This window comes from Arvicanthis niloticus, chromosome 20 (assembly GCF_011762505.2).
Source record: "Arvicanthis niloticus isolate mArvNil1 chromosome 20, mArvNil1.pat.X, whole genome shotgun sequence".
Taxonomy (NCBI): domain Eukaryota; kingdom Metazoa; phylum Chordata; class Mammalia; order Rodentia; family Muridae; genus Arvicanthis; species Arvicanthis niloticus.
In genome coordinates, this window is record NC_047677.1 from 32,096,102 (window position 1) to 32,120,812 (window position 24,711).

At 43.5% G+C, this 24,711-nt stretch overlaps 1 protein-coding gene across 1 annotated transcript in view; it reads right to left on the reverse strand.

Moving 5' to 3' along the window:
- Positions 1-14,110: 14,110 nt before the first annotated feature.
- Reep3 (receptor accessory protein 3) overlaps positions 14,111-24,711 on the reverse strand; it is an 85,209-nt gene continuing 74,608 nt past the window's right edge. The window contains exons 7-8 of the mRNA XM_034524364.2: positions 19,565-19,710; positions 14,111-18,346 (exon numbers count right to left, since the gene is read on the reverse strand). Of these exons, the coding sequence (XP_034380255.1) occupies positions 18,290-18,346; positions 19,565-19,710 (203 nt within the window). The 3' untranslated portion in view covers positions 14,111-18,289. The remainder of the gene's footprint in view (positions 18,347-19,564; positions 19,711-24,711) is intronic.

Consider the following 24,711-nt stretch of genomic DNA (forward strand, 5'->3'; position numbering starts at 1 on the left):
CTTTATTCGTTTGAGAAAAGGAAGTTATGTGATTATGAATTCAAATAACAGAATATAAACAGCCGAAGCCTCCTAGGACCTAATGTGAAAAAAAAAAATAAAAAATAAATTAAAATAAATGAATTCATGTCTAATCACTATGTGTCAGAAGGAAAGTTTTGTGACCCTGCCAGTGATAGATATTTTCTTACTTTTAACAGGATACCAAACTAATTGCATTTAAATCATAAACTAATTTTTTTTTGTGCGAGCACCCCAAGATATAATATATGATCCTCTTGTTGGCAATAGCTGAGACATCTTGCCACTGACCACATGGTGGCACACACCCTTAAGTTCAGCACTGAGGGTGGGGGTGGGGTGGGGGTGGGGCAGAGGCAGGTGGCTCTCTGTAAGTTTGAATCCAGCTTGGTTTACAGAGAGAGTTCCAGGGCAGCTGAGAGTACATAGTGAGATCCTGTCTCTAAACCAGACAAATAAAAAATAAACCAACAATGATAGTTAAGGAATCTTTCAACACAGTGAACACTTTTATTTTTACCTGTTAATGTTGTTAGAGTGTGTGGATGAGTGTGTCATGGCTCCCGGAAAGGGCAGAGAACAATTTTCAGCTCTCTCTTTTCAAGGTGGGCTGTAGGGATTTAACTAAAGTCTTGAGGTTCACACTGAAAGACCCTTTATCCACTGAGCCATTTTCTGAATGGCTAGTGTTTCGTCCATCCCATTTTAGCAGCTGAGAAAAGTAAGCAAGAATCTCTTTGAACAACTTGAAAAGTTACTAAATCTGTCAGAAAACAAGAGGCGGAGACCTTTGTTCTGAGGTTAGAGGTGGGCTGTTTTCTGAGGTGAGGGGTAGGTGGTTTTCTGTGGTCTCTCTCAGCTGAAAATATTTTATTACAAATAATTGGAGCAGGGCATGTAAATCGCTGATGGGCCCTGAGTCCCCATTCCCTTGCATGAACTGCCAAGGTATAGTTTGACCTTGGTGAAGAATGGCAGGTGCTGTGGTCTGCCCCCTGGACCCCTTCAGCAAGCCAGGGGCTTGCAGCTTTAGACAGCTGGCCCAAGACCAAGTCCTTTTCCCAGAAGGCAGCTCCAGATACAGCTGTCAATGTGGGGCTGAGAAGGACAGGCGTCTTGCCTCACTTAAGGAAGATGGAGGCGAGTTATCTCAGCCCAAGGCTCCTTGGCAGAAGCCCGAGCCTTTGGATATCGCTGCATTGGGGTCCAACCGCTCTCTCTGCCCAGTCTTGTTCCCTTCCCGCCTTCCAGATGCTGGTTTCTGAGAAACTTCTCGAAGATTCTGCCTTAGAGTCTGTTTTCTTGGAACTGAACCATCCTGTCGTAACGTGAGGACAAGATAGCAGATAAGAAGTGCTTTGAAAACTGTGGAGTTAGAGGCAATGTTGGATACTGCTTACCACAGTATAATGAGAATTATCTTCCATAGCCATTCTACTATCCTGACCCGCCCCGCCCCGCCCCGCCCCCCCATCCCGTGCCCCTCCACCTGCCCCCACAGTGCACAAAAGAGCTTGGGTGTCCGCATCTATACTTTCCCCTTCTGGGCATGCAATCTACATTGGGAAATGATGAAAACACCCACACAGGAAACTAGGGACTTCAGGACGAGCAGGTGGGTCCTCTGGGAAGGCAGAGGGAAGCTGGAGGATAAAAGCAAGTCCTTTCCCCATCTTGTGGCTAGAAACAATGGTCAACTGTTCCCAGCAAGGAGCCCAGACTCAGGAGCCTAGTTGGTATGCCTCATATTTATTTGACTGCTGTGTAGCAGGCACTGGGGAAGCGCAGGCACGCCTCCTCTTCTGCCAACTCACTGGAGAACAGGATGTGAGGGTAGGGCCTGCTGCGGAAGGAGGGGCGAGGTAGAACTCTTTGAGAGCAGCAGAGCCCGCCTGGGAGACAGAGATTGAAAATTGTGTGGTCAGGGAGGAGGAAAGGCAAGCGGTATTAACACGGTTTATTTCATAAGTAATTAATAAAAACCGGGATTGATAAATAAGTATGAAGTGATTTATATGGTTTCGTCGTTGTTTTGAGACTGGCTCTCACTCACTGTGTAGTCCTCCTAGTCCTGGCTGGCCCGGATCTTTCTTTTTTTTTTTTTTTTTTTTTTTTTTGGTTTTTCGAGACAGGGTTTCTCTGTGTAGCTCTGGCTGTCCTGGAACTCACTTTATAGACCAGGCTAGCCTCGAACTCAGAAATCCGCCTGCCTCTGCCTCCCAAGTACTGGGACTAAAGGCGTGCGCCACCACCGCCCGGCTGGCCTGGATCTTGATAGGCAAACTGTGCTAACCTCAAACTCCCTCTGCCTTCTAAATGCTCAGATAAAAGACGCGAGCCACGACAACTAACCTGGTTTGTATGGTTTTGGATCTGTTCGTGTTTTAGAGATGTTGATAACTAGCCTCTGCCATCCCCCCTCCACTGTTTCTGTATTGGGGACCAAATTCAACCTCTTGTTCACAAAGAAGAACAGGTGTTTGAATATGGTTCACCCTGGACCACATGAGTCACGGTTTCAAAGGGGGGGGGGGGCGAGACTGGAGAAATGACTCAGCAGGTAAAGGTACTTGCTGTAACCCTGTTGACTTCTGACACCTGCTGCACAGTGGTACCTTCATCTCTTGTCCAAACAAATGGCACTTAAAAAAATATTCCAAATCGATACCGTGAGATCCTGATTCGGGCCCTAGTATCTCAATTCATTTGACATTTCATTGAAAACAATTTTCTGAAAACCTGATTTTAAAAAACAACCACTTACCTACAGCTTACTTTATTTGTTAGGATACTAGTTAAGAATGGTGTGCTGGGCTGAGGCTATGCTCTGTGGTTATGGATACTTGTTACTCTTGCGGAGAACCAGGGTTTGACTCCCAGCACCCACATGGTGGTTTTGAAACGCTTACAACTCCAGTTCTAGGGAATCTGAGCCCTGCAGGACCCAGGAGTGCATGTACATACATGCAGGCAAAACACTCAAACACATACATTAAAAAAAAAAAAAAAAAAGTTGTGCCATCTGGTCATGGTGGTAACATCTTTAATCCTAGCTCTTGGGTGCCAGAAGCAGAGGGATCTCTGCGAATTTAAGGCCAGTCTGGTCTACATATCAAGTTACAGAGTCTTAACATGTACCTTTTTCTTTTTTTTACACATAAACTTCAGTGAAGTTATTTTTTTCCAAATATAATTATAATCTTTTTTTGTGTGTGTTGGATTTTTGACACAGGATTCTCTATGTAACAGCCCTAGCTGTCCTGGGCTCACTTTATAGACCAGGCTGGTCTTGAACTCTCAGAGATCCATCTGCCTAGCACTCAGGAAGTGCTAGGATTAAAGGCATGCTCCACCAGGCTTGCATCCAAATATAATTTTTACTTAACAACTCTCTAAGAATTTATTACATTAAAAGCATGGGGGGAGGGGGCTGGAGAGATGGCTCAGAGGTTAAGAGCACTGACCACTCTTCCAGAGGTTCTGAGTTCAATTCCCAGCAACCATATGGTGGCTCTGTAATGGGATCTGATGCCTTCTTCTGGTGTGTCTGAAGACAGCTACAGTGTATTCATATACGTAAAATAAATAAGTAATTCTTTAAAATTAAAAAGGTGTGTGTGTGTTTGCATACCCATGTGTGCCATGACTTGAGTGTGGAGGTCAGAGAATAACTTTTAGGAATGCTTTCTCTCTTTCCACTTTGGATCCTGGGATTGAACTCAGGTCTTCAAACTTGCCCATGAATGCCTTTATCCACCCAGAGAGCTCACCAGCCCATCTTTGAGAAGTTAGAATGAATATATATATATATATATCAGAATGAGCTGGGCAGTGGTGGCGCACGCCTTTAGTCCCAGCACTTGGGAGGCAGAGGCAGGCAGATTTCTGAGTTCAAAGCCAGCCTGGTCTACAGAGTGAGTTCCAGGACAGCCAGGGCTACACAGAGAAACCCTGTCTTGAAAAAAGAAAACAATAACAACAACAAGAAAATAACCAGGATGAACTCTAAAACTGTTAGTACTAGGAGATTTTTTTCCTTCAAGCTGGCTAATTTAAAATTCTTTCATATATTCTTTTTGCATCTTGTTTTTGAGACAGAAAGCAAAGCGGTAACGTTCATGATTGGTTTGTCGTGAGTGGGCGCCTTCTACACTTGGAGGAATTAATTTCATAAAGATGACTGAGAGGCAGGAAGAAGGAGATCAGGGGAACCTTGCAGTCACCGCAAAAGCTGGGATCTTACCCTGGAGTTCAGTGGAGCAAGAGAGAGACCTGAGTCTCACACAGATCACCCCCCTCGGCACATCAAGCAGAGGCAACTGAATGAGAGGTACCGAGTCCACCAAGGCTGAAGTCCTTGTTGAGCTCTGAAGGGAATCCATGACTACGATTATTTTGTACCCAGGGAGACAATGTCTTAGGTCCCCTGGTTACCTCCTTCTCTCTAGGCCAGATCGCGACGTGTACCAAGTTGATGCTGGCCACTCCACCCTGAAAGTGCCCCACCTCATCTGAAATGAGATGAGGTGTCATCGTATCTAGGGCAAAGGAGTGTTAGCACCAAGTTCAGAGACACTTATTTGTTGTCTCTGAGGTCAAACTTCACTGATGGCAAACTGAGGCAGCCAAGAGACAGTCAGACACATACCCTTCCATCTCTGGTGACTAGTCTGAGTTTCATTTCCTCTTTGTGATCCTTCTAGGGAAATCCCAGGGCTGCTGGGTGACCCGCTGGGTGACTGACTCTACAGCAGCTGCAGGCGGTGGCAAGGAATCGTTCTGCAGTCCATCCCCTTCTTCCCTTCTTCCTCTCTGTTTGCTCTAACCATCCAGGCTTACATCTCCTCAGTAGGGTTTCTCACCTTCTGCATTTCACAATAGTGAAATTTAGACCACCTTCTCAAACACGGGGATGGGGTGGGGTGGGGGCGGCGCGGGTAATAGGAAACTAGATATTTATAATATAATATCGGTCCCAATGTAATGGCTGCTGATGGTTCTAGCTTAAAGAATTGGGTGAACACCTGTTTGTCACCCGTTGCCACTTGTAGCATGAATGAAGCCCTCAGTGAATATTTTTGGAAGAGTATATGATGCTTCCATAACTAAATGAAGATTGCAAACAGGTTAGAGATAGAGTCTCACTGTATAGCCCAGGTGTGCGCCTTCGTGGTACAGAAGTCATGTGATGATGATGATGGTGGTGGTGATGGTGATGATGATGATGATTTTAAACCTTGTTGATCTATGTAGTCCCGGCTGTCCTGGAACTTACTATGTAAAACAGGCTGGGCTCGAAATCATGGAGACTGGGTTGCCTCTGACTGTCTCCTAACTGCTGGAATCAAAGGTGTGTGGCCCATGTGCCTGGACCAGTTGTTTGTTTGTTTCAGGTCTCATAAATTGATTAACCTCAGGCTCCAGTGCCGGATTGAGGTTGTAGTTTTGTTACCAGCTGGTTTCTTGTATTTATCTTTTTTTTCCATTTCACCTGTTACTCATTCTTGCTTATCGCACAACAGGATCTGAACTGGACACTCAGCACCACATTCATCTGTGCTCTTGGAGCTCCTGAGGGAGAGGCAGAAAGAGCAAAAGCTCAAATTAGATAGACTGCAAGTTCAAAGCCAGCCTGGGCTATAGTGATTCTGGTCTTAGAAAGAATGGGAGGAAGCTGAGAAGAGTGGAGGCAGCAGCTTGCCAGAGTTCAAGCCGATTTTATTCTGGTTGAACACAAATGTGAACCTTTGCAAAGAATGCTACAGATTCAAGGGTAGCTGGCCCCTGGTGGGCACAGTGCTAAATTCTGAACCTCTTGCTTCTGAGCTGTTATGCAAAGCCACAGTAACTCTGAGCTAGAGAATCTTTTTGAGATTATTTGGCCCTCCTCCCCAGGTTCTAGGAATGGCCTGGCACATAGGTTTAGGAAAAGTGCTACTATCTATCTATCTATCTATCTATCTATCTATCTATTTATATTTTTTGTGGAGCCAACGTTCAACTACCAGACAATAATATTGTGTTTCAGAGACTCTAGCCAAGACAAGCTTTCAAAACTAAAAAGTAAGAAGCATCCTTTGTTCAGTTGGCATAAAGTGGTGATCTCCTGCAAATCTGGCTCCTTCCCCCCCCCCCGCCCTTTTTTTTTTTTGTTTTCAAAGTTTGGGATATTTTAGCCTAAATGGAATTTAGTGTTAAGCATACATCCTAGATCCTAGATTGTAAATAGCCATAAAATAACTATTGTTCTTGGTGCTAAAAGTGAGATGGTCTGGAAGGATATAAAAACACCAGTCACATAGAAATGACATATAAAAAACCCTCAAGTTATAATTGGGGTGGTAGTGGCTCAGTCCTTTAATCCCAGTACTTGGGAGGCAGATCTCTGAGTGTGAGGTCAGCCTGCTCCTCAGAGCAAATTCTAGGAAAGCTAAGGCTACAGAGAGCAGCCCTCTCTTGAAAAAACAAAGGAAAACCCCTCAAGCCATAAAGTCATCAAGAGGGCAAAGTTAGGGCTGGCTAAACAAAAGCCCAATAACCTAGTTCCTGGAACCCAAGGTCCAGCTGGGGCTCTAACTTCACACATACCTTATACACAAGATACTAAATTTTTTTTTTTTGTATGAAACTTAAGTACTCTCTAATGTGATTCCTTCCCCCCTTCTTCCACCCACTGTAAGTCTAAAATGGCCAAGGAAGTCTCTATGTAGCCAGGGATGATTTGACCTGATCCTTCTGCCTCTAAGTAGGGTGTGCTGAGATTACAGGCCTGTGCCACCAAATCGGGATTATACACAGTTCATAGTACAAAACTCAGGGCTTCATGGATGCTAGCTAAGTGCTCTACCAACTGAGCCACCCTGCCCCAGCCCCTTGCCAATTCTGTATTACAAATGGAAGCGTTAGTCAAGCATTTTAATGCTTAGCCCCTGTACTCAATACTCTGGATTCTTAGTCTCAGAGAAGCCAGGGCAGCTTGGGAGAGGGCACACTAAGGTTTGTTTCGTATCAATTGAGTATCAGTGTTTGGTATCAGTAACTAGGTGAGGCTACAGGGCCTATTTATGCGAGTTTCCCTGAAGGGGTGGGGGTTGAGGAAAGGCCTGATCTTAAGACTGCGTCTGTCTGAATGAAAAAGGGCCATCCTTTATCTTCATGGTTGTGATTTCATTTTTGCCTTTACGATAGATATCCACTACCCCTCGGGGCTCCTCTGATCTTCTGGTTGTCACATTTGCGCAACGACCAGGGGTGTTATGACACCCTTAAATAAAATCTGAGGACAACTTTATGAAGGGCAGCTTAAACAAGTCGGATGGAAAGGATATGTTCTTATCAGAGCATCCAACAGACGCATGTTCTCCGGAACAGCCTTGAATCCTTGGCAGATAGTTTGCTGAGCAGGTCGCCAAAACTGCTTACAAACGTCACAGTGGAAAAGCCACCCTCCCAGGGCACACTTCTCCAGACACGTTCAGGTTCTGGAGAAAAATGGAGAGGGTACTTGTAGCCCTTCCCGCTTTGGGTGATGGAAGAGGGACCAGAAGAACCAGTGGACACCAGGGACCAAAAAGGTCTGCATTTGAAACAAGAAACAGAGGCGGGGGCGGGGGGGGGGGAGGAATTCCGTTCTGGTCTCAACCCACCAACAGCGTGCCTTCCCCCTATTTTCTTCTCTGGGGTTTGGGGGCCCCTCCTTCTGCCATTACCTCCCAGGGAACCAGGATTGTTAAATCCCACGCAGTGGGTTTATCACGATGGCAGCCTACTGGCAGGACGCCATCACCCTAACTTCCCCAGGGAAGCTCCAGTTACTTCCCTCCCCAGGGCCCCCACTGATCCAGCTCGCTCCCGGAGGTGGGATGCCCAGCACCTCTGGCATCTGGAACTGGGCTGTGAAAGGGAGGGACCGCCTCTGCGGGAGGGAGCCCCGCCCCCGTCCTGGAACATCTGGGTTCGGAGGTTAGCACTCCAGATGTGGCTCGCCGGCCGCCAGCTGTGCGCGCTCCCGGTCCTGGGCTGGCGGACCGGGAGTCTGGGTGGACACGTGGGAGGGGCTGGGACTTTTCCTTGTGAGCTGACTTTAAAACCAGGGGAATCTCAAGTCCAGCTCCCAGCATGGACCTACTGGCTCTCTCTCACGCTCGGTCTAACGTAGAAGTTTCCAGTCCAGCCCCCTGGCTTCCTTTGGAGAGTCTCAAACCAGCACAGGAAACTTATTCCTGTGAGATAAATCCAATATTTTCATCTGACGACCCCTGGAGCTTGCACTGGGACTCCAGCTGGGCGCCAGAGAGCCCCATATGGATGGGTGGAGAGAAGGGTTTTTCTCTGGGGTTTTCCCTAAAGCATCTTTGACCCGAAGTAGATTCCACATTTGAAGTTGGGGGTCTGATCCACCCTAAACTGGCAGTTCAAGCCAGGAGAGAGAGTCCTGTTGAACGTTGTGATTCAATCCCCCTGGAATGTGCCTGGAATAACAATGGGAACTTGAAAGCTTTTTACAGCCGAGGTATCTGGTGGAGACCGAGCGGGTTCGGTTGCGCTGGCAGACGGCCGAGGGGGCAGCCTTGCCTAACGCTGGGCTGCGCCCTGGAGCATCTGGTTTGAATCAGCCCCAGAGCATTTCTATCGGCTTAATCCACCATCCTGCAGACTCGACATAACAGGACAAACCAAATATATTCCGGGCACTCCAGCAATAGCTAAACCCAGTCACGTTTTACTGAGATGGGACTTCCAACTGCCCCAATGTGCAACTGCCGTCAGTTTATAGATACTGCGAATGTAACTTCCTTTTCAGAGCCGGTGGGTGGACATGTGCAAACACGGCTCTGTCACCCTTCTTTTTGTATGAGGCCTTGGCCTAGTGAGAGGAGGGCTAAGGCCAACATACGGGTTGTGTAGCACTACATAGATAGCCACGTTTCCCTCCACGCCCTAACTCAGAATTCCAAACGCAAGTTGGAACAAAGGCAAACGTGTCTGAGTGTTAAGGGTGAGCTTGTGCCAAGAACTCCAGTCAGAGGGGTAAATAACCTTGTTTTCTCCTTCAGCAGTGGCCGCTACCAAATCCCCGTTCTTGGAAGGTGGCCAACTGTCTGTCGGATGGAGGGCGCAGCTAATTAGAGAGAGTCTATAAACCTCTCTGTCAAAGAGGGCATGTGACCTTCTCCCCCAAGTCTAAACAATAAAGGCAGGCTAGCCTGCAGGCACCCAGCACCGCTGCCCTGCGGGTTCCCTAAATAGGAACAGGATGAAGGCCGGGCTGAAGGGGTTACCGAGGCTCACACCAGGAGGACTCGGTCACCCCGCTTCCCAGTATAACTTGCTTCCATTACTCCCTCCAATCTATTTAGAGGAGTGCGGCTTGCAGAGAGGAGAGCACATTGTCTAATCTAAATGAGGAAGCAATTATTCCTCCCTGCTGTCAGACGAGCTTGGAGACAGTTGGGTCAAAGATCAACCTGCTGTCACGTGACCTTACTCCGCACTTGTGAAAGATCTACTCTTATCCGGACAATTACTCAGCTTTGCTTTTCTAAAACGTTTTTTTTTTTCTTCCTCCCCTTGTTACATTTCCCCCTTCTTACTCTTTAACATCCTTCCTTATACGGTTTTTCTAAAGTAAACACAATACCGCTGCATGTTGCTTAATGGTAGATATTAAACTTTTGTGCGGGTTCACGGGCGTCTTCTCAGAATATTGCAAAATGGGGCTCTTTGTCTTCCTGTCTTTGTCTAATTTCTCTGCCTGGGAGCTTCTCTGCTAGCTTTAATTTTATACAGCATGTTGTAAACTATAAATAATACAGCTCTACTTTCCTAGAACATAGCATATGGAAACTGTCGTCTGCGGTATGTCCCAACTGTAGTTTCAATTTAAAGACTGAATAAAGTTAATTCCCTGTGTGAAACGGTGTCGGGCCGTTTGCGTGTGTGTTTTATTAGTTGAAACCGGGTACGGAGGAACACCAGGAATTTTTGGTGTTGGGAACAGAGCACATAAAAGGGGTTTACAAGGTGTAGTTTGAAGGGGGCGGGGGTGGGGTGATGAGGCCAGGAACTAATGCTGGTGGGAGGGCTTGGAGGAAGGGAAGCCCTTCCTGAGGGGATGCTTCTCTCAGTAGCCACATCCTCTCTTCAAACGCTTCCTGTTTGGTCTCAGCCAATAATGGATGGGCGAATTAGTTTTTCTATTCAGTTTAAAAGCATCTTCTCTCTCTTCTCTGAAGCTAAAAAGCCAGATCAATGATTGTACGCAACAGTTGATTCCACTTAATCTCCCAATAAACGTCTGAAAGTTTTGTCATATTTATAAAATCATTTCTAAGTTAGCTCTTTCCCCCCAATATTGCAATTCCCTGAAGTATAATGAAATGAACCAAAGTCCAAAGTTCCCAACAATAGGACCTGGGATTATTCTCTGGGTTGGCTGGTTTGCAAAGCAGGGATGGTAGGCTGTTAGCAAGAAACACTGAAGTGGCATCAGAGGCTGGAGTGTACTTGTTACAGCATCTCCTTTGTGAGATAATAAGAACTAAGACTTGCAGTTTCTATATCCAGAGACAGTGAAATGGCTTTATTTTGAGGTGGAGTTCTTTTGAAAATTTAATTTTTAAGAATATTGTGATGGCTATGTATATATGTCAACTTGGCTAGGCCATTCTGATTTAATTAAGATTAATAAAGTTTCCTTTCTCTTTCTGTCCATCTCTTCCTCTTTCTTCCTTCCTTCCTCCCCCCTTTTTTTCCTTTCTTTTTTTTCTTTTCTTTTCTTTTTTTTTTTTTCGAGACAGGGTTTCTCTGTGTAGCCCTGGCTGTCCTGGAACTCACTCTGTAGACCAGGCTGGCCTCGAACTCAGAAATCCACCTGCCTCTGCCTCCCAAGTGCTGGGATTAAAGGCGTGCGCCACCACCGCCCGGCTTTTTTTTCTTTCTTTCATCTCTTTTTTTTTTAAGAGGCAGGGTCTCAATTTGTATCCCTAGCTGGCCTGGCACTCACAACATAGGTCAGGTTTGCCTGGAACTCAGAAAGGATCCACCTGTTTGTGTGCTGTGAGTACTGGAATTAAAAGCATGCACCACGACTCTTGGCTTTCATCCTCATTTTCAAGATGACGTCATGAATCAGTAGACTCTCAGATTCTACTCCATATTGTCGGTGGCCCTTATCCAAATCCTAAGAAAAGGGAATGTGATCAGCACCATGTACCTGCACTCCGAAAATTGACTCTTCCAATGCCCTCCAGTGCACCAGGCTGCCTTGTGAAGTTTGATCTTGTCAGCTGCTAATCATGTTAGCTAATTACTTAAAATGTATGTATGTATGTATGTATGTATGTATGTATGTATGATCTATTCTATCATCTATCTATCTATCTATCTATCTATCTATCTATCTATCTATCTATCTATCTATCATCTGTTCCTTCCTTTCTTTGTTTCTTTCTCTGATGCTAGTGTTTTTCTGGTAAACTCTAATTAATCCGGGGTACCTACTCTTGATTCCCGGTAGAACCATGACCTTCTGCATCTCTCAGATTTGACACAATGTAAATTAGGCCTGGCACTGAGGATGACCCCAACCTGTCTCAAGTAGTTTGAGATGGCACACCACAGTAGAAAATAATCCATCTGCATCCTCCTAACTCATCTAGACCTTGGCAGTTGGATGGAAATAAACTCTTTCCCCACCTTGGCACCCCAAACCTATCCCTGATCTTCACCTCCTCACCCCCCAGCCTTCTCTGTTGACATTCTCCAAAGGAGCCAGGGAAAACATAAAACTCACAGCACCAGAGGACTTGACCGTTGAACGTCATGGTGAAAATTTGCAAAGTTACTATAAAGGTAGTGATGTCTCTCCTGATCCTGGACTAGAGATGGATCAGTGAGTAGATGTGGCTGTCTCTGAGCCTAAGGACCAGAGTCCTGTGGTCAGCACCCACATGGTAGAGAGGACAGGTTCTCATAAGCAAAGGACACACACAGAGTGACAGACAGACAGACAGACAGACAGACACACACACACACACACACACACACACACACACACACACACACACAGATTCTTGGTGAGAGGTGAGGCTGGCCTGAACTTAGGAAGTTATGGAGACCTGAGTGGGCTGCTCAGATTCAGAATATGCTTTGGAGTCAAAGGACTCACCGCTGTGCTGGAAGTTAAGAGGTAAAGGCAAAGCTAGGCATTGGTGGCACATGCCTTTAATCACAGCACTCAGATGGCAGAGGCAGGCAGATCCATCCAGGGGAGCAAGGCCGGCCTGGTCTACAGAGAGAGTTCTAGGACAGGCAAAAATACCACCCCTGCTGGGCGGTGGTGACACACGTCTTTAATCCCAGCACTTGGGAGGCAGAGGCAGGCAGATTTCTGAGTTTGAGGCTAGCCTGGTCTACAGAGTGAGTTCCAGGACAGCCAAGGCTACACAGAAAAACCCTGTCTCAAAAAAACAAAAAAAACAAAAAAAAACCCAAAAAAACAAAAAAACACCAAAAAGAACAAAAAAACAAAAACCCCAAAACAAACAAACAAACAAACAAACCCACCCCAGTCCCCCTCCCCCCAAGGTAAAGGCAAGAAGGGACAGACCTAAGTATTGCAAAACAACAACAACAAAAAACCTGTTCCAAGAGAATCAAATGAATTATTCAAGGACCTACAAGAAATCCTAGAATAATAGACATTGATTTGATAACTGAATTCATTCTTTCAAAGCAAGAATTAATACCTTTAAAGTGTCATTCTGCCTTCTTGGATGCAGGTTCTGTGCTGAGACATAACTATACTATTGTACAAACTGGCAACCGATGCATTCGTGCTACTGGATATATGAAAAGTACTGATAACTTGATTAGCGTTAAGATGACAAAACACCATCCTTTATGTATGGAGACCTGGCTGGCCTTGAGTTCAGAGATCAGCTTGGTTTTGCTTCTCCAGTGCTAGGATTAAAGATGTCCACAACCATTCTTGGCCTTCTTCCCCTTTTTAATATGGTATCCTTGGGTAAATATACTTTCCATGTTTTCTTTCTCCAACTCCCTCCCCCCCCCCCCCCAACTATATGAGTGTCTCGCATGCATTTACATACACATACCACATATGTGCCTGGAGCCTGTTTGTTCCTGTCGCTAAGAACAGTTTTTTAGTAACCTACAGAGCAGGTAATTAAAATTCAAATTCAAAGCAATTTATTTCTTTAGACAGGGTTTCTCTGTGTAGCCCTGGCTATTCTGGAACTTGCTCCATAGACCAGGCTGGCCTCGAACTCAGAGATCCCGTTTCTGCCTCCAGTGATGACCCATGTCAATGAGTCTCTAATGTGGTTTTTCCACACATCTCTGTAAGGACAGTTAACTACTTCAAAGGAAAATAAAACCCCAAGGAAGAAACAACCACCAATGAAGTACTTCACAAGTTCACTGTGTTCTTTTGAATTTCTATTTAAATTTACAGCCCTGTCTGGTCATGGCAAGGATAGGCCTCATAAAAGGCTAAGAACTGTAACTTACAACTCCATTTTCAATGCTATCTGAAAACTAACATACACTGTATTGCATAATAAAGCAATATAAGGAATAATTGTTTTTTGTTTTTTTTTTCTTTTCCCGTGAGACAGGATTTCTCTGTGTAGCCCTGGCTGTCTTGGAACTCACTCTGTAGACCAGGCTGGCCTCGAACTCAGAGATCTGCCTGCCTCTGCCTCCCAAGTGCACCACCACCACCCAGCACAAAGGAGCTTTTAGAATAGGATTTATCTTCAAAGTTAAAACCCGATTCAGACAAACCTCTGACTCTCAGACAGACAGAACTCCAGAACACTTAAGTGGCATCTGTAAGCCTGGATTTTCTGTTACACTTGATGCTGAAGACAGTCTTGTCAATCAATGTGACGGAGTTCCTGTGGTGTTTGCCCTGCCTCAATGTCTAGCATCCAGACTTCACAACCCAGGATTCCTTCCTCAGCCCATGTCAAGCTTTACAGAAAGTAACAATACAGAACATCAATTCACGGAGTTCAACATACATATTCAGACACATAAAAAAAAAATACTCAGCTACCACTAATAAAATGAGTTTACTTTATTGTAAAAGTTCCCCAAAACACACATGCAGAGCCACCCACATATGGGGCTTGAGGACAGCTTTAACAGAGATTTTATAAAATTATTTCCGCTTAAAGTATTAAAGTACAGAGAGTTAAAAAATATTAGAAGAAAAAAAAATGTTAAGTCAAGGTTAATCTGCAGAATTACCGCTAAAAGACTTAGAAGTACTTAGGGAAAAAGATAACTTCCTTTTCAGAAAACTTTAATCTTAGGGTATGTTTCTTAAGAAATACTACCAACTACAAAGCAATGACCCTCTCAAAAATTTACCTGTTTCACAAATAAATCAACCTAAAAAGGAGAGGTCAGAGGAAAAAGCTTTGGAATCTGTATTCAGATTTCTGTATTTAGATCTATTTAGATCACCTTAGTTTTTCCAATGGCAGACAATATTCCAATAAAAGACTTATAGTTAATATAAGACAGTATTACAATAATACCATAAATGTTCAGACATTATCTCCAAAAGCACAAAAAAAAAAAAAAAAGAAAGAAGATACATGTAGCCAAGGTTTGACATAATTTTAGAGTATTTACATGCTTTATAACACTGTGGAAGTCTTTGGTGGTGACACATGGAATAAGATCCCTGAAAACACATGAGGAATTAGTTCTGCTCCATCCCTTCGTGTGCAAGTATTTATTGCTAGCAACAATAGCAAGATCTCATTTTTCTTTTCAGCCCTATAAGACGCATACAGTGCGTGTGGAGGGGACCTCTGGGGACTCAGGTGGCTTTAGATAAATGTTTATTTAGTAATCAGCTTATTTCTGGCTCTTTTTTGTTTTTCACAGAGTTTTATTTTTAATTTCAAATGATGTATATAGGTGCATCTGTGAGAAGCTAAGTTCACATGCCTGTGGGTGCCCTTGGAAATCAGAGGAAGGTGTTGCATCCCCTGGAGTTTGCAATGCAGGCAGTTGTGAATTAAATGTCTGGCCTAGGCGCTACGAACTGAACCCAGGTCTTCTGCAAGAGCAGTATGGCATTCTTAAAACATTGAGCCATCTCTCCAGCTATACTTACAGCTCCTTTTAATACCAGAAAGGAGAAAAGGAGAGATACAGTACAGACTTACATCAATCTTTATACTTAAATAACAGTTAAGTACGGGGAATGTTAATTATTAGTGATCACACTGAGTGACTGGATACAAAGATGAAATACTAGTAGGCTATAATTTTTAGATAAATGTCAAAAGGCAGAGAAACAGGACCTTAAACAGGTGTGTGCATCACATGCTGGTGCCCCCACTGGCAGTGTGGGTATGTCAAGGCACTGTGGTCTGAATAAATTTACATCTCTAAAAAAAAAAAGATCAGCATGCTCAAAAGCAGAAACAAACAGTGTGACCCGATCCACTTTAAGAGAAACAGAACGAAAAAGCACTTTAGCTCAGTATTCGAAGTTCAAAGAAAAGGGCACGCTATGACATGAGACCGTGGGGCCAGAAACAAAGCAGGGTAGGACAGTTATCAAGTGCATATGAGCCTGTCTAAAGCAGGGACAAGCCCGGAGCAGGAACTGGGAGGGAGAATGGTTGTGAGCAGATCAGCCAGGAGGTATCCTTGCTTGAGCGCTTGTATTCTAGAATGTGATCATTCTCACAATGTAAAAAGCCTGTGAAGTCGGTAGGGTATGGAGGAGCCACACACCTATAATCTCAGCACTTAGAAGGCTGAAGCATTCAGAGTACCCATATATTAGAGGCAAGCCTGGGCTACATAGTGCATTGCAGGCTGGCTGGAGTAAGACTTTGTCTCAAAACAACTTGGGTATGGTGGTGCACATCTTTAATGCCAGTGTCTGGGAGGCAGTGGCAGGTGGAGCTTTGTGAGTTCGAGGCCAGCCTGAGCTACAGAGTGAATTCCAGGACAGCCAGCCAGGGCTACACAGTGAGACTCTGTCTCACAAAACATGCCCCCCCACACAAAAAAAAGAAGAAACAAAATAATAAACAGTACACAAATTCTTTTAATAATACGTAAGTTTGTTTTAACTAGCTTTTTTTTTTTTTTTTTTTTGGTTCTGGGATTGAACTCAAGGCCTTGTGTACCCCAACTATGGTATCTATCCAAAGCTCCAAAGGGTAAGTTTAATACTGAGACTGGACTTGAAAAAAATACAATCTTGTCAATCTGTCCCCATGGAGACAAAGTAACTCACTCTATTTATCAAACTGCCTTATCAGGTAACACAGCCTCTGCAGGGAAAACCATCCATGCCCACACAGCACTGGTTCAGAGCACGTCTGGTCCAGGCAAAATGAATAGCACTCTGTCCAATAATTTATTATGGGACTTTATAGATGTTTGAATAGAAATTAGAGAATTCTTCTAGAAATCCTCTTAAGGAGGCTATTAGTTAGAGCAAAGTAGATGGAGATACAAGATTAAATTTGGGAGGAAAAAATTGAATTTTTATTGGGTGTGAAAAATATTAACAATGTGATTCAGTTTAGAGAATATTCGTAGCATTAAGAGGAGGTCGTGTGTGGATGCCACTCAGGCACTCCCACATAAATATTGTTGGATACTGAAATTTTGAATATTCATCATCCCTAATATGATTTAGTGTCCACAATGCCCAGTTAGTAGGGCAACTTAAAAAGAGCCGAGTTCAATCCCTCTAAGTCTCTTAGATTAAAAAGATGGCCTTTCTCTGGAAGCCTGTGTTACGAAGCATCAATGATGTTGGTGTTTTACCCTGACACTCATCTTCAGAGACTAATCTCAGGCAGAAAAAGATCTAAAAGATGTTAGTTACTGGTGGGTCTGTAAGGCAGGATGAACCTCTGCCCAGCCTAGGAATGGAGTGTGGGCACTTGTAGTGCCATGAGTTAAAAAATACTAAGTGCTACATTGGTCTGTGACTCTTCCATAAAAGAAAGCAATCTATCTATCTATCTATCTATCTATCTATCTATCTATCTACCTACCTACCTACCTACCTATCTATATAATGTGCATTGGTGTTTTGCCTGTACGCAGTATCTGTGTGAGGGTGTCAAATCAGTTGTGAGCCGCCGTGTGGGTGTTGGGAGTTGAACCATGGTCCTCTGGAAGAGCAGCCAGTGTTCTTAACCTCCAACCCACCTCTCCAGTCCCCCAAAGCTATTTTTTGAACCCGAGAATAATGTAATTTGCTGTTGATAGAAAAAAAAAAAAACACATCGAATTCAACTATGGAAACTGGTTAATGTTTAAGATAACTTATCAGATGTCAAAAATATAATTGAAAGACAGTTAAAATTACCCAGGTGTGATAACACCTGTTATCTCAGCAATTGCTAGGCAGAAGCAGGCAGAGGATAGGGAGTTCAAGGCCACTCTTGGGCTATAAGAAGCCCTATCTCAAAAAACAAAACAAAAACAAAAAAAAAAGAAAAGGAGTAAAATTTAACAGTTATATGTTTCTATATAGGCTAAATGAATTTAACAAATGAAACAAGCCCATAGAAAAGGGAGATGATGCGGTTTCAAGGCATAATTTTGACATGTCAGAATATGACAGACCACAAAACAGATAGCATTGGTAAAATGTAAAGTAAATGTACAGTCATAAAATAAGTAAACAATTTTCAAGTGTGCAAAACTAGCCAGGAAAAGTGCTACATGGACACCTGGTTTTCAAATAATCTGTTTTAAAAACTTTCAGCTCATGGTGACTGCTTCTAGGACTTAAGGAAAGGACACAGCACCATCCTAAAGTAATGACGCTGGCTCCTCGGCGGCTGCCACCACTCTCCTGTGATAGACGAGGCACAGATGACATAAACAGAACGCACCACCACCAGATCCGGCAGATGTATCCTGAAGCAGAGACGTTTTAAGTATACCCTGGGTCTATGCTTTATCCTTAGATCCTAGGCACTTAGTGTTGCTGCTGACGTCAGGAGCATGATTCTCTGTCACTTTTGTTATCTACAGATACATTAACAAACCTTATATAACTATGTTTAGCAGTTGAACATCTAAAAGTAATTGTTAAAGAAACACAAACCATTTAAAGTCATTATGTAAATCCCGTCACTGTCACAATCTGAAGATTTAAAGTGTGAGTCCTGAATACATGGTGTTAGAAAATGAAGTTGATTTGCTAACGTTTATTTGTCTTGGGATGGGCGAGGTGTAGACATTAAAAATACACCTGCGGTCTCTTCTTCACTTTGTATTTTAGTGAACCATACCGCACCTGAAGAAAGAAAAGTATTAGTGTTAACAGTAGGTAACCCAAAAGAGCTATGTATGGAAATGCCATAAAGATATGTTACTCTGTAAAACTAACTAAAATAAACTAAAACAAATGAAACCAAACGGACTGATAACTTTTTAAAATTAAGCAGGCTAATTTTAAAGGCTAGTTCATCGAAATATTATATATATATGTGTATATATAATATTTATATGTTATATATTATATAATATATTATATATGTATATATAATATTTATATGTTATATAGTATATAATATAATATATTATATATGTATATATAATATTTATGTTATATATATACATAATATTTATGTCATCTGACATAAAGAATCAGCTTTCTTGTCAGTTGCTTGGGAGGCCCAGGCAGGAGGACTGTGAACTACCTGGGTCACAGAATGAGCTCAGGGCCAGTATGGAAAACTTATTGAGTTCTTACCTCAAAATAAAATGTCCCGCTAATGTAGTTTGGAAGTATAGTTCTTGCATAGCTTGCATGGGGTCCTTGGTTCAATTGCTAATATAGCACCCAAATCAATTAACCAACTAACCAATTAATCAATCAAAAATCAACCAACCAACCAACCAACCAACCAACCAACCAACCAACCAACCAGTCAGCCAATCATCAAAGCAACTCCCTGGCAAGAAACCTCCTTACTAAGAACGCCCATAGACACGTAGCTTGTGATGTGACGTAGCACATGACATTATCAATCACGGATAAAGACACCGACTTAATACTTACGTTTTGCTGAGTACAAAGTCAGTCAATGAACCTTCATTTTCTTAGCCCAGTGACATCATGTGATTCCAGTAAGTGGCTACTACTTAATCATCATGTAGGGCTTGTTGAAAGCAAAACTATGCAGTAAATTCTGTCAGCAGCTTTTCCTTGTTTAGGTACAGGGCAGCAGCAGAGATTCCCAGTAACTGTGGGGTTTGCTATGTGGGAATTCCACTTTCTATGTAAAGTACAAGATACAAAAGTTTCCTATTTCAAAATTTCCTGGAAAAAAAAAAAAAGCATGTCCCTAGCGATCCCTAACACACCTGCTTTTAATAAAGAATTTTAACTATAATGCTATACTCTCATTTGAATCCTTCATCTGCTGATCATCTCACAGCTGTGATAGCAAAGCAGGAAGCAATCCCTCAAACACATCTTTAGGAAAAGCGTTACTCAGTGCACACTGACCTCTTTTCGGCCTTTGATGGTCTTGACAGACTTCATGCTCTGGGATCGTCTCAGCCCCTTGTGAGTCACCATCTCGTCATCTGAGAACGGCCCCTCCGCTTCTTCATCGGTTTGCTCGCTTCCATCTTTCCGTGGAATCCCATAGGCTAAACAAATGGACAGGACCAGTGTTTTAGTCAGAGGACATCAGTGAGCCTGCTTATTCCTCTGCTGGGCACTGAGGGTCTGTCTGGGGTCTCTCTTCCCTCTCATCTGGAAAGTGTTCCTGGCCCTTCCCTGTGAACTTTTGCTTTGTGCACTATTCTAGATAAAGATCAGAAGACTCATTTCCTCTGTGAACTTCTCCCTGATTGGTTTTACTCATTACTTAATACCGTTCGGAGCTGGGTCTCATTCTGTAGCCCAGGTTGGGCTGGAATTCACAGCGATGGTACCATGTCCAGCAGCCCATTCTCATATATATATATATATATATATATATATATATATATATATGAAAGTATATATATATATATATATATATATATATATATATATATATATATATATTTTTAAATAAGCCAGAGAGGGCTGGGGATAAGAGTGGGTAAGAGCTCTTAGACAAGCAAAAGGAGCTGGGTTCAGATTCTAGCATTCATGTAAAAGTCTGGGCATGGTCCACTGGATTCCCACAACTCTGCTGTGTGTGTATGTGTGGGAGGCATGCATAGATAGAGACGAGAGACAAGAGGATGTCTGGGGGCTTCCAGGTTGTCAGCCTAGCAGAAATACACGAGCCCCAGGTTGAGGGAGAGACCCTGCCTCAAAGGAAAACAGTAGAGCGCCATAGAGGAACACACAGCTCATAGTAGGGCGTAATGCACACCTGTAGCATTAAGGACTCAGGAAACAGAGGAGGGCTGATGTGTGCTGAAGGTGAGCCTGAGCTACAAGGTCAGATCCTGTGTCAAAACAACCAAACCAGGCCTGCCAAGATGACTCAACCTGAGTTTGAGATGTCACGGGTAAAGGTAGGAGAGGATGACTCCAAGTTGTCTGTCCTTTGACCTCTAAGTGTACAAACACTTAAAATAACAATAATAATATATAAGATTTAAAAAGCTAAACTCAGCCAGGTGTGGTGGTGGTGTACGAATTCAGTCTCAGCCTGGGGAGGCAAAGGCAGGGGAATCTCTGAGTTCAAGGCTAGCCTGGTCTATATAGTGAGTTCCAGCACAGCCAGGCTACAGAGTAGCCTGTCTTGGGAAAACAAAAGCAAAACAAAATGCCAAACTGAAACAACAACAATCAAGAACAAAGCCAAACAACACACAGAGACAGACAGACAGACAGACAGACACACACACACACAGACACAGAGACACAGACACAAACACACACCCTGAAAACTAAGCCAAACAACAAAAACCATTGAATCTCCTAAAAATTCCCAAACAATGTGGTTAATACCTACACTTTGTTAAAAAGAAAACGAAAACAAGAAAACAACAAAAACCCAGAGAAAAGATTAGATATGTTGTGAAGTTTCTCCTTGTAAGCAACCCCCACGATGTACGTTAAAGGCTGTCATTTGTGCCTTTACTTTAATTAAGACCAAAGCCCCTTCCCCACTCACATTGTTGATCGACTTGGAATGATAGAAGAACCTAAGAAAGGCCCAAAGGGGCTAAAATTGGGAGAGTGAGTTCACTGGGACACTTACAGTGCTTATGAGGCCTGGGAGGTTTCTGCTGGAAGAAACCACAAGCCATAAGACAGACCTTCGAGGAGACACCCAGCACCAAGGTCAGCCAGGGACCACAGGGCCAGCTGACCGGCTGTTATGTACACCTTTAATTACTTATGTCTGACTGCTAACATCCTGGATTAATTACTTATGTCTGAGTGCTACGCAAACATCCAGGATTGCCAGCTACTATGAGAGGTCTAGAAGTATCCCAGGCTTGGAGTCAGGAGCAAGGGCACCCCACTGCTGAAGGTGAGGGCCTCAGATACTAGCTTGTCCTGTCAGTACATTAGCTGGGCTCCACCCTGGAGCTCGTGATTCACCGACAGGCCCTGGGGTGGGGCCTAGATGAACATCTCTAACAAGCCCTGGGGGATGATTAGTGCTAGAACCAAAACCCGAGGCTGAGGGGGAGGGGGAGGCCAGACAAGGGCCAGTCTGAGGCTGTGGAGACCTGTGCAGTTCCATGGCCTCGAGAGGTTTTAAATCCCTTTCTAATAAAGATAAGGAACAGAAGATAAAGGGCCCAGGAGGAAGCAGAGATGGATTTTTCTGTCAAGAAAATGACATGGGGTAAATGTCACTCGTCAGCTCTCCCGGGACACAAATAATCTGGGACTTACAATCCAAACTGTGAACAGTTGCTAATACACTTTTTATTCTCATAATGACATAAATGACTTTAATTATACATCAGGCAAGTACAATTTTAGGCCTGCCAAGCATCTAGGCTAGAAGTCAGGAAGAATTTGGAAGCAGGAGCAGGCATTATTTTGGCTGGAATCCCTTGTTTTCCTCTGGCAGTCAGAACAGTGCATCCAGGGAGAAGGAAGCCTGGATGTGGAGGGCAGCAGAAGCTGGTGGAAGGAAGTCAGGGAGATGGTTCCTGTCTATGGTAAGATGAAGCCATATTCTCTATAAGAAGTGTCAGAATGTGTGTGAATGGGTTTATATTTTTTAAGATTACTACTATTACCTTATTATTTTATTTATTCACTTATTCATTCATTGGTTTTTCAAGAAAGGGTTTCTCTGTGTAGCCCTGGCTGTCCTACAACTCGATCTGTAGACACCTGCCTGCCCCTGCCTCCCAAGCGCTGTGACTAAAGGCGTGTGCCACCTCAGCCATCATCACCACCAGGCTTTTAAAGATCATTTTAAGTTTACATTATGTGTACGTGTGTCTCTGTGTGGGCATGGGCATGTAAGTGCAGGTGTCTGCAGAAGCCAGAGGAGGGCTTCAGATCCCCTGGAGCAGGAGTTACAGGAAGATATAAGCTGAGAAAAGTGGGCGCTGGGAAATAAACTGGGGTCCTTGGGGAAAGTGTATTTGTTCTTAATCATAAACTCATCCTTCCAGTGTTATCTGCCCTCTCTTTAAAAACGTTACATTTTGCCGGGGCAGTGGTGGCACATGCCTTTAATCCCAGTACTTGGGAGGCAGAGGCAGGTGGATTCCTGAGTTCAAGGCCAGCTGGGTCTACAGAGTGAGTTCCAGGACAGCCAGGGCTACACAGAGAAACCCTGTCTCAAAAAACCAACAACAACAACAACAGCAACAACAACAAAAACTAACCAAACCAAACCAAACCAAAAAACCAATTCTTTTTACATTTCTTTAAGGGTGTGCATGGTCATGCCTGGCCACGTGTGATGTTCAAGGGCATAACACTGCAAGAGGTGCTTTTTCCTTTTCACTGTGTAACTAAGTCATCATGCTTGGTGCCAAGTTCCTCTGCTCCATCCTGACAGTCCCCAGACAACTATATGTCACGGAGAGCAGGCTTTTACGTGATTTTAATTTTCTTTCTTCCTTTTTTTTTTTTAACTGCCAAATATTTATTTAAAAATTATTCTTGTGTCATGAAAACAAATCGGAAAAAAAATTAGAGGTTGCCATTTCTAGACAGTTTTCCATTGTATTATTTAAATTTGTCAAAATAAGGGGGTTGTGTTATTTCTGGTGGAATAATAAATTAAAACGAAACAAACAATAATTCCACCCCAACCAAACAACAGAGCATATATACACACACACAGACACACACAGGTACACAAAACAAAACATCTTGATCCTTACCACTGTCTACTGTGCCTCTATAACACAAGCTCAAAAAAGGCACTGACTTATAAGATCTGAGTTTTCCTCCCTCAGGATCTAACATTATTAGTTTTCCTGGCTAATAAATTGCCATTTGTTTACTAGTTCTTGTAGGTACTTGGCTGTTGTTATTATGCACGAGAAGAACAGTCCTGTTATATACAGCTCTGAACGCTTGTCTGGCAGACTGTCACCCGAAATGGCTAGTTCATTTTAAACTCATACAAAGCCCAAGGGGCTGGTCCATGACTTCCTCTCTCCCCTCAGCTTTCCCAGGCTTCTGTAGCAGCCTTCACAAATCACCACCAACAATGCAGTGAAGGCGTACAGTGGGACTTCTGCCAGCGTCTTGTTGGACACTGGCCGTGAGAACCGCAGCTGCCAGGTGAGTCCAGCTCGCCCCAGAGTCTGAGGGCCATACAGAGTGGACACACAGGCTTTCTGAGAGGCCTCCTTGCTTTAGACACCTGCTGCTTGGCTTTTCCAAGCCCTGACACGTGTGAGCCCTTCCTTGGGTGTGTGGCCCCAGCCCCAGCTGCTGTCTGAGCACAGCTGCATGAGACCCTAAACAGAACTACTTTGCAAAGCCCAGTTACCCTACATTCTGTGCCAAAAAGAGACTCTGATTGTTTTAGGCAACTGGTTGGGGGCATTTTGTTACATTGTAATATATTAGGGCTGTTGGTTAAGAATGTTCTGGAAGGATAAAAATTACTATTAATTTGGAATATCTTTGGAGACAAAAAGCTATTACATGTATTTCTTGCCTAGAGAGACTCTTGGAAATCTGAACCCCTTCTCTGCAATTTACAAGGGGTTCTTTCTGGTTCCTTTATTGACTGCCTATGTAAGTATGTACGTATGTATGTATGTATGCATGCATGCATGTATGTATGTATTTATCTATCAATCTATCTCCTACTTACCTATTTCCTTCCTTCCTTCCTTTCTTCCTTCCTTCCTTCCTTCTCCTTCTCCTTTTTTTTTTTTTTTTTTTTTTTTTTTTAAAGGATCTTAATATGTTAGTATGTAGCCCTGACTGTCCTGGAACTATGTAGACCAGGCTGGCCTCAAACTCAGAGCTCTACCTGCCTCTGCCCAGATAAAGGGCTGGAACCTCAGGACTTTCTGTATCCTGGGTGAGCAATCTACCAACCGAGCCATGGCCCAGCCTCGGGACTTCATTCTTAAAAGCATTATTTTTATCAATGGTAGATTTGAGTATAACCTTTCAGACAGTGGCCACTATTTTCAGCATTATTCATTCTTGGGAGAAAGTGAAAGATTTAATTTTATATTTTTGATTACATATATGTATGT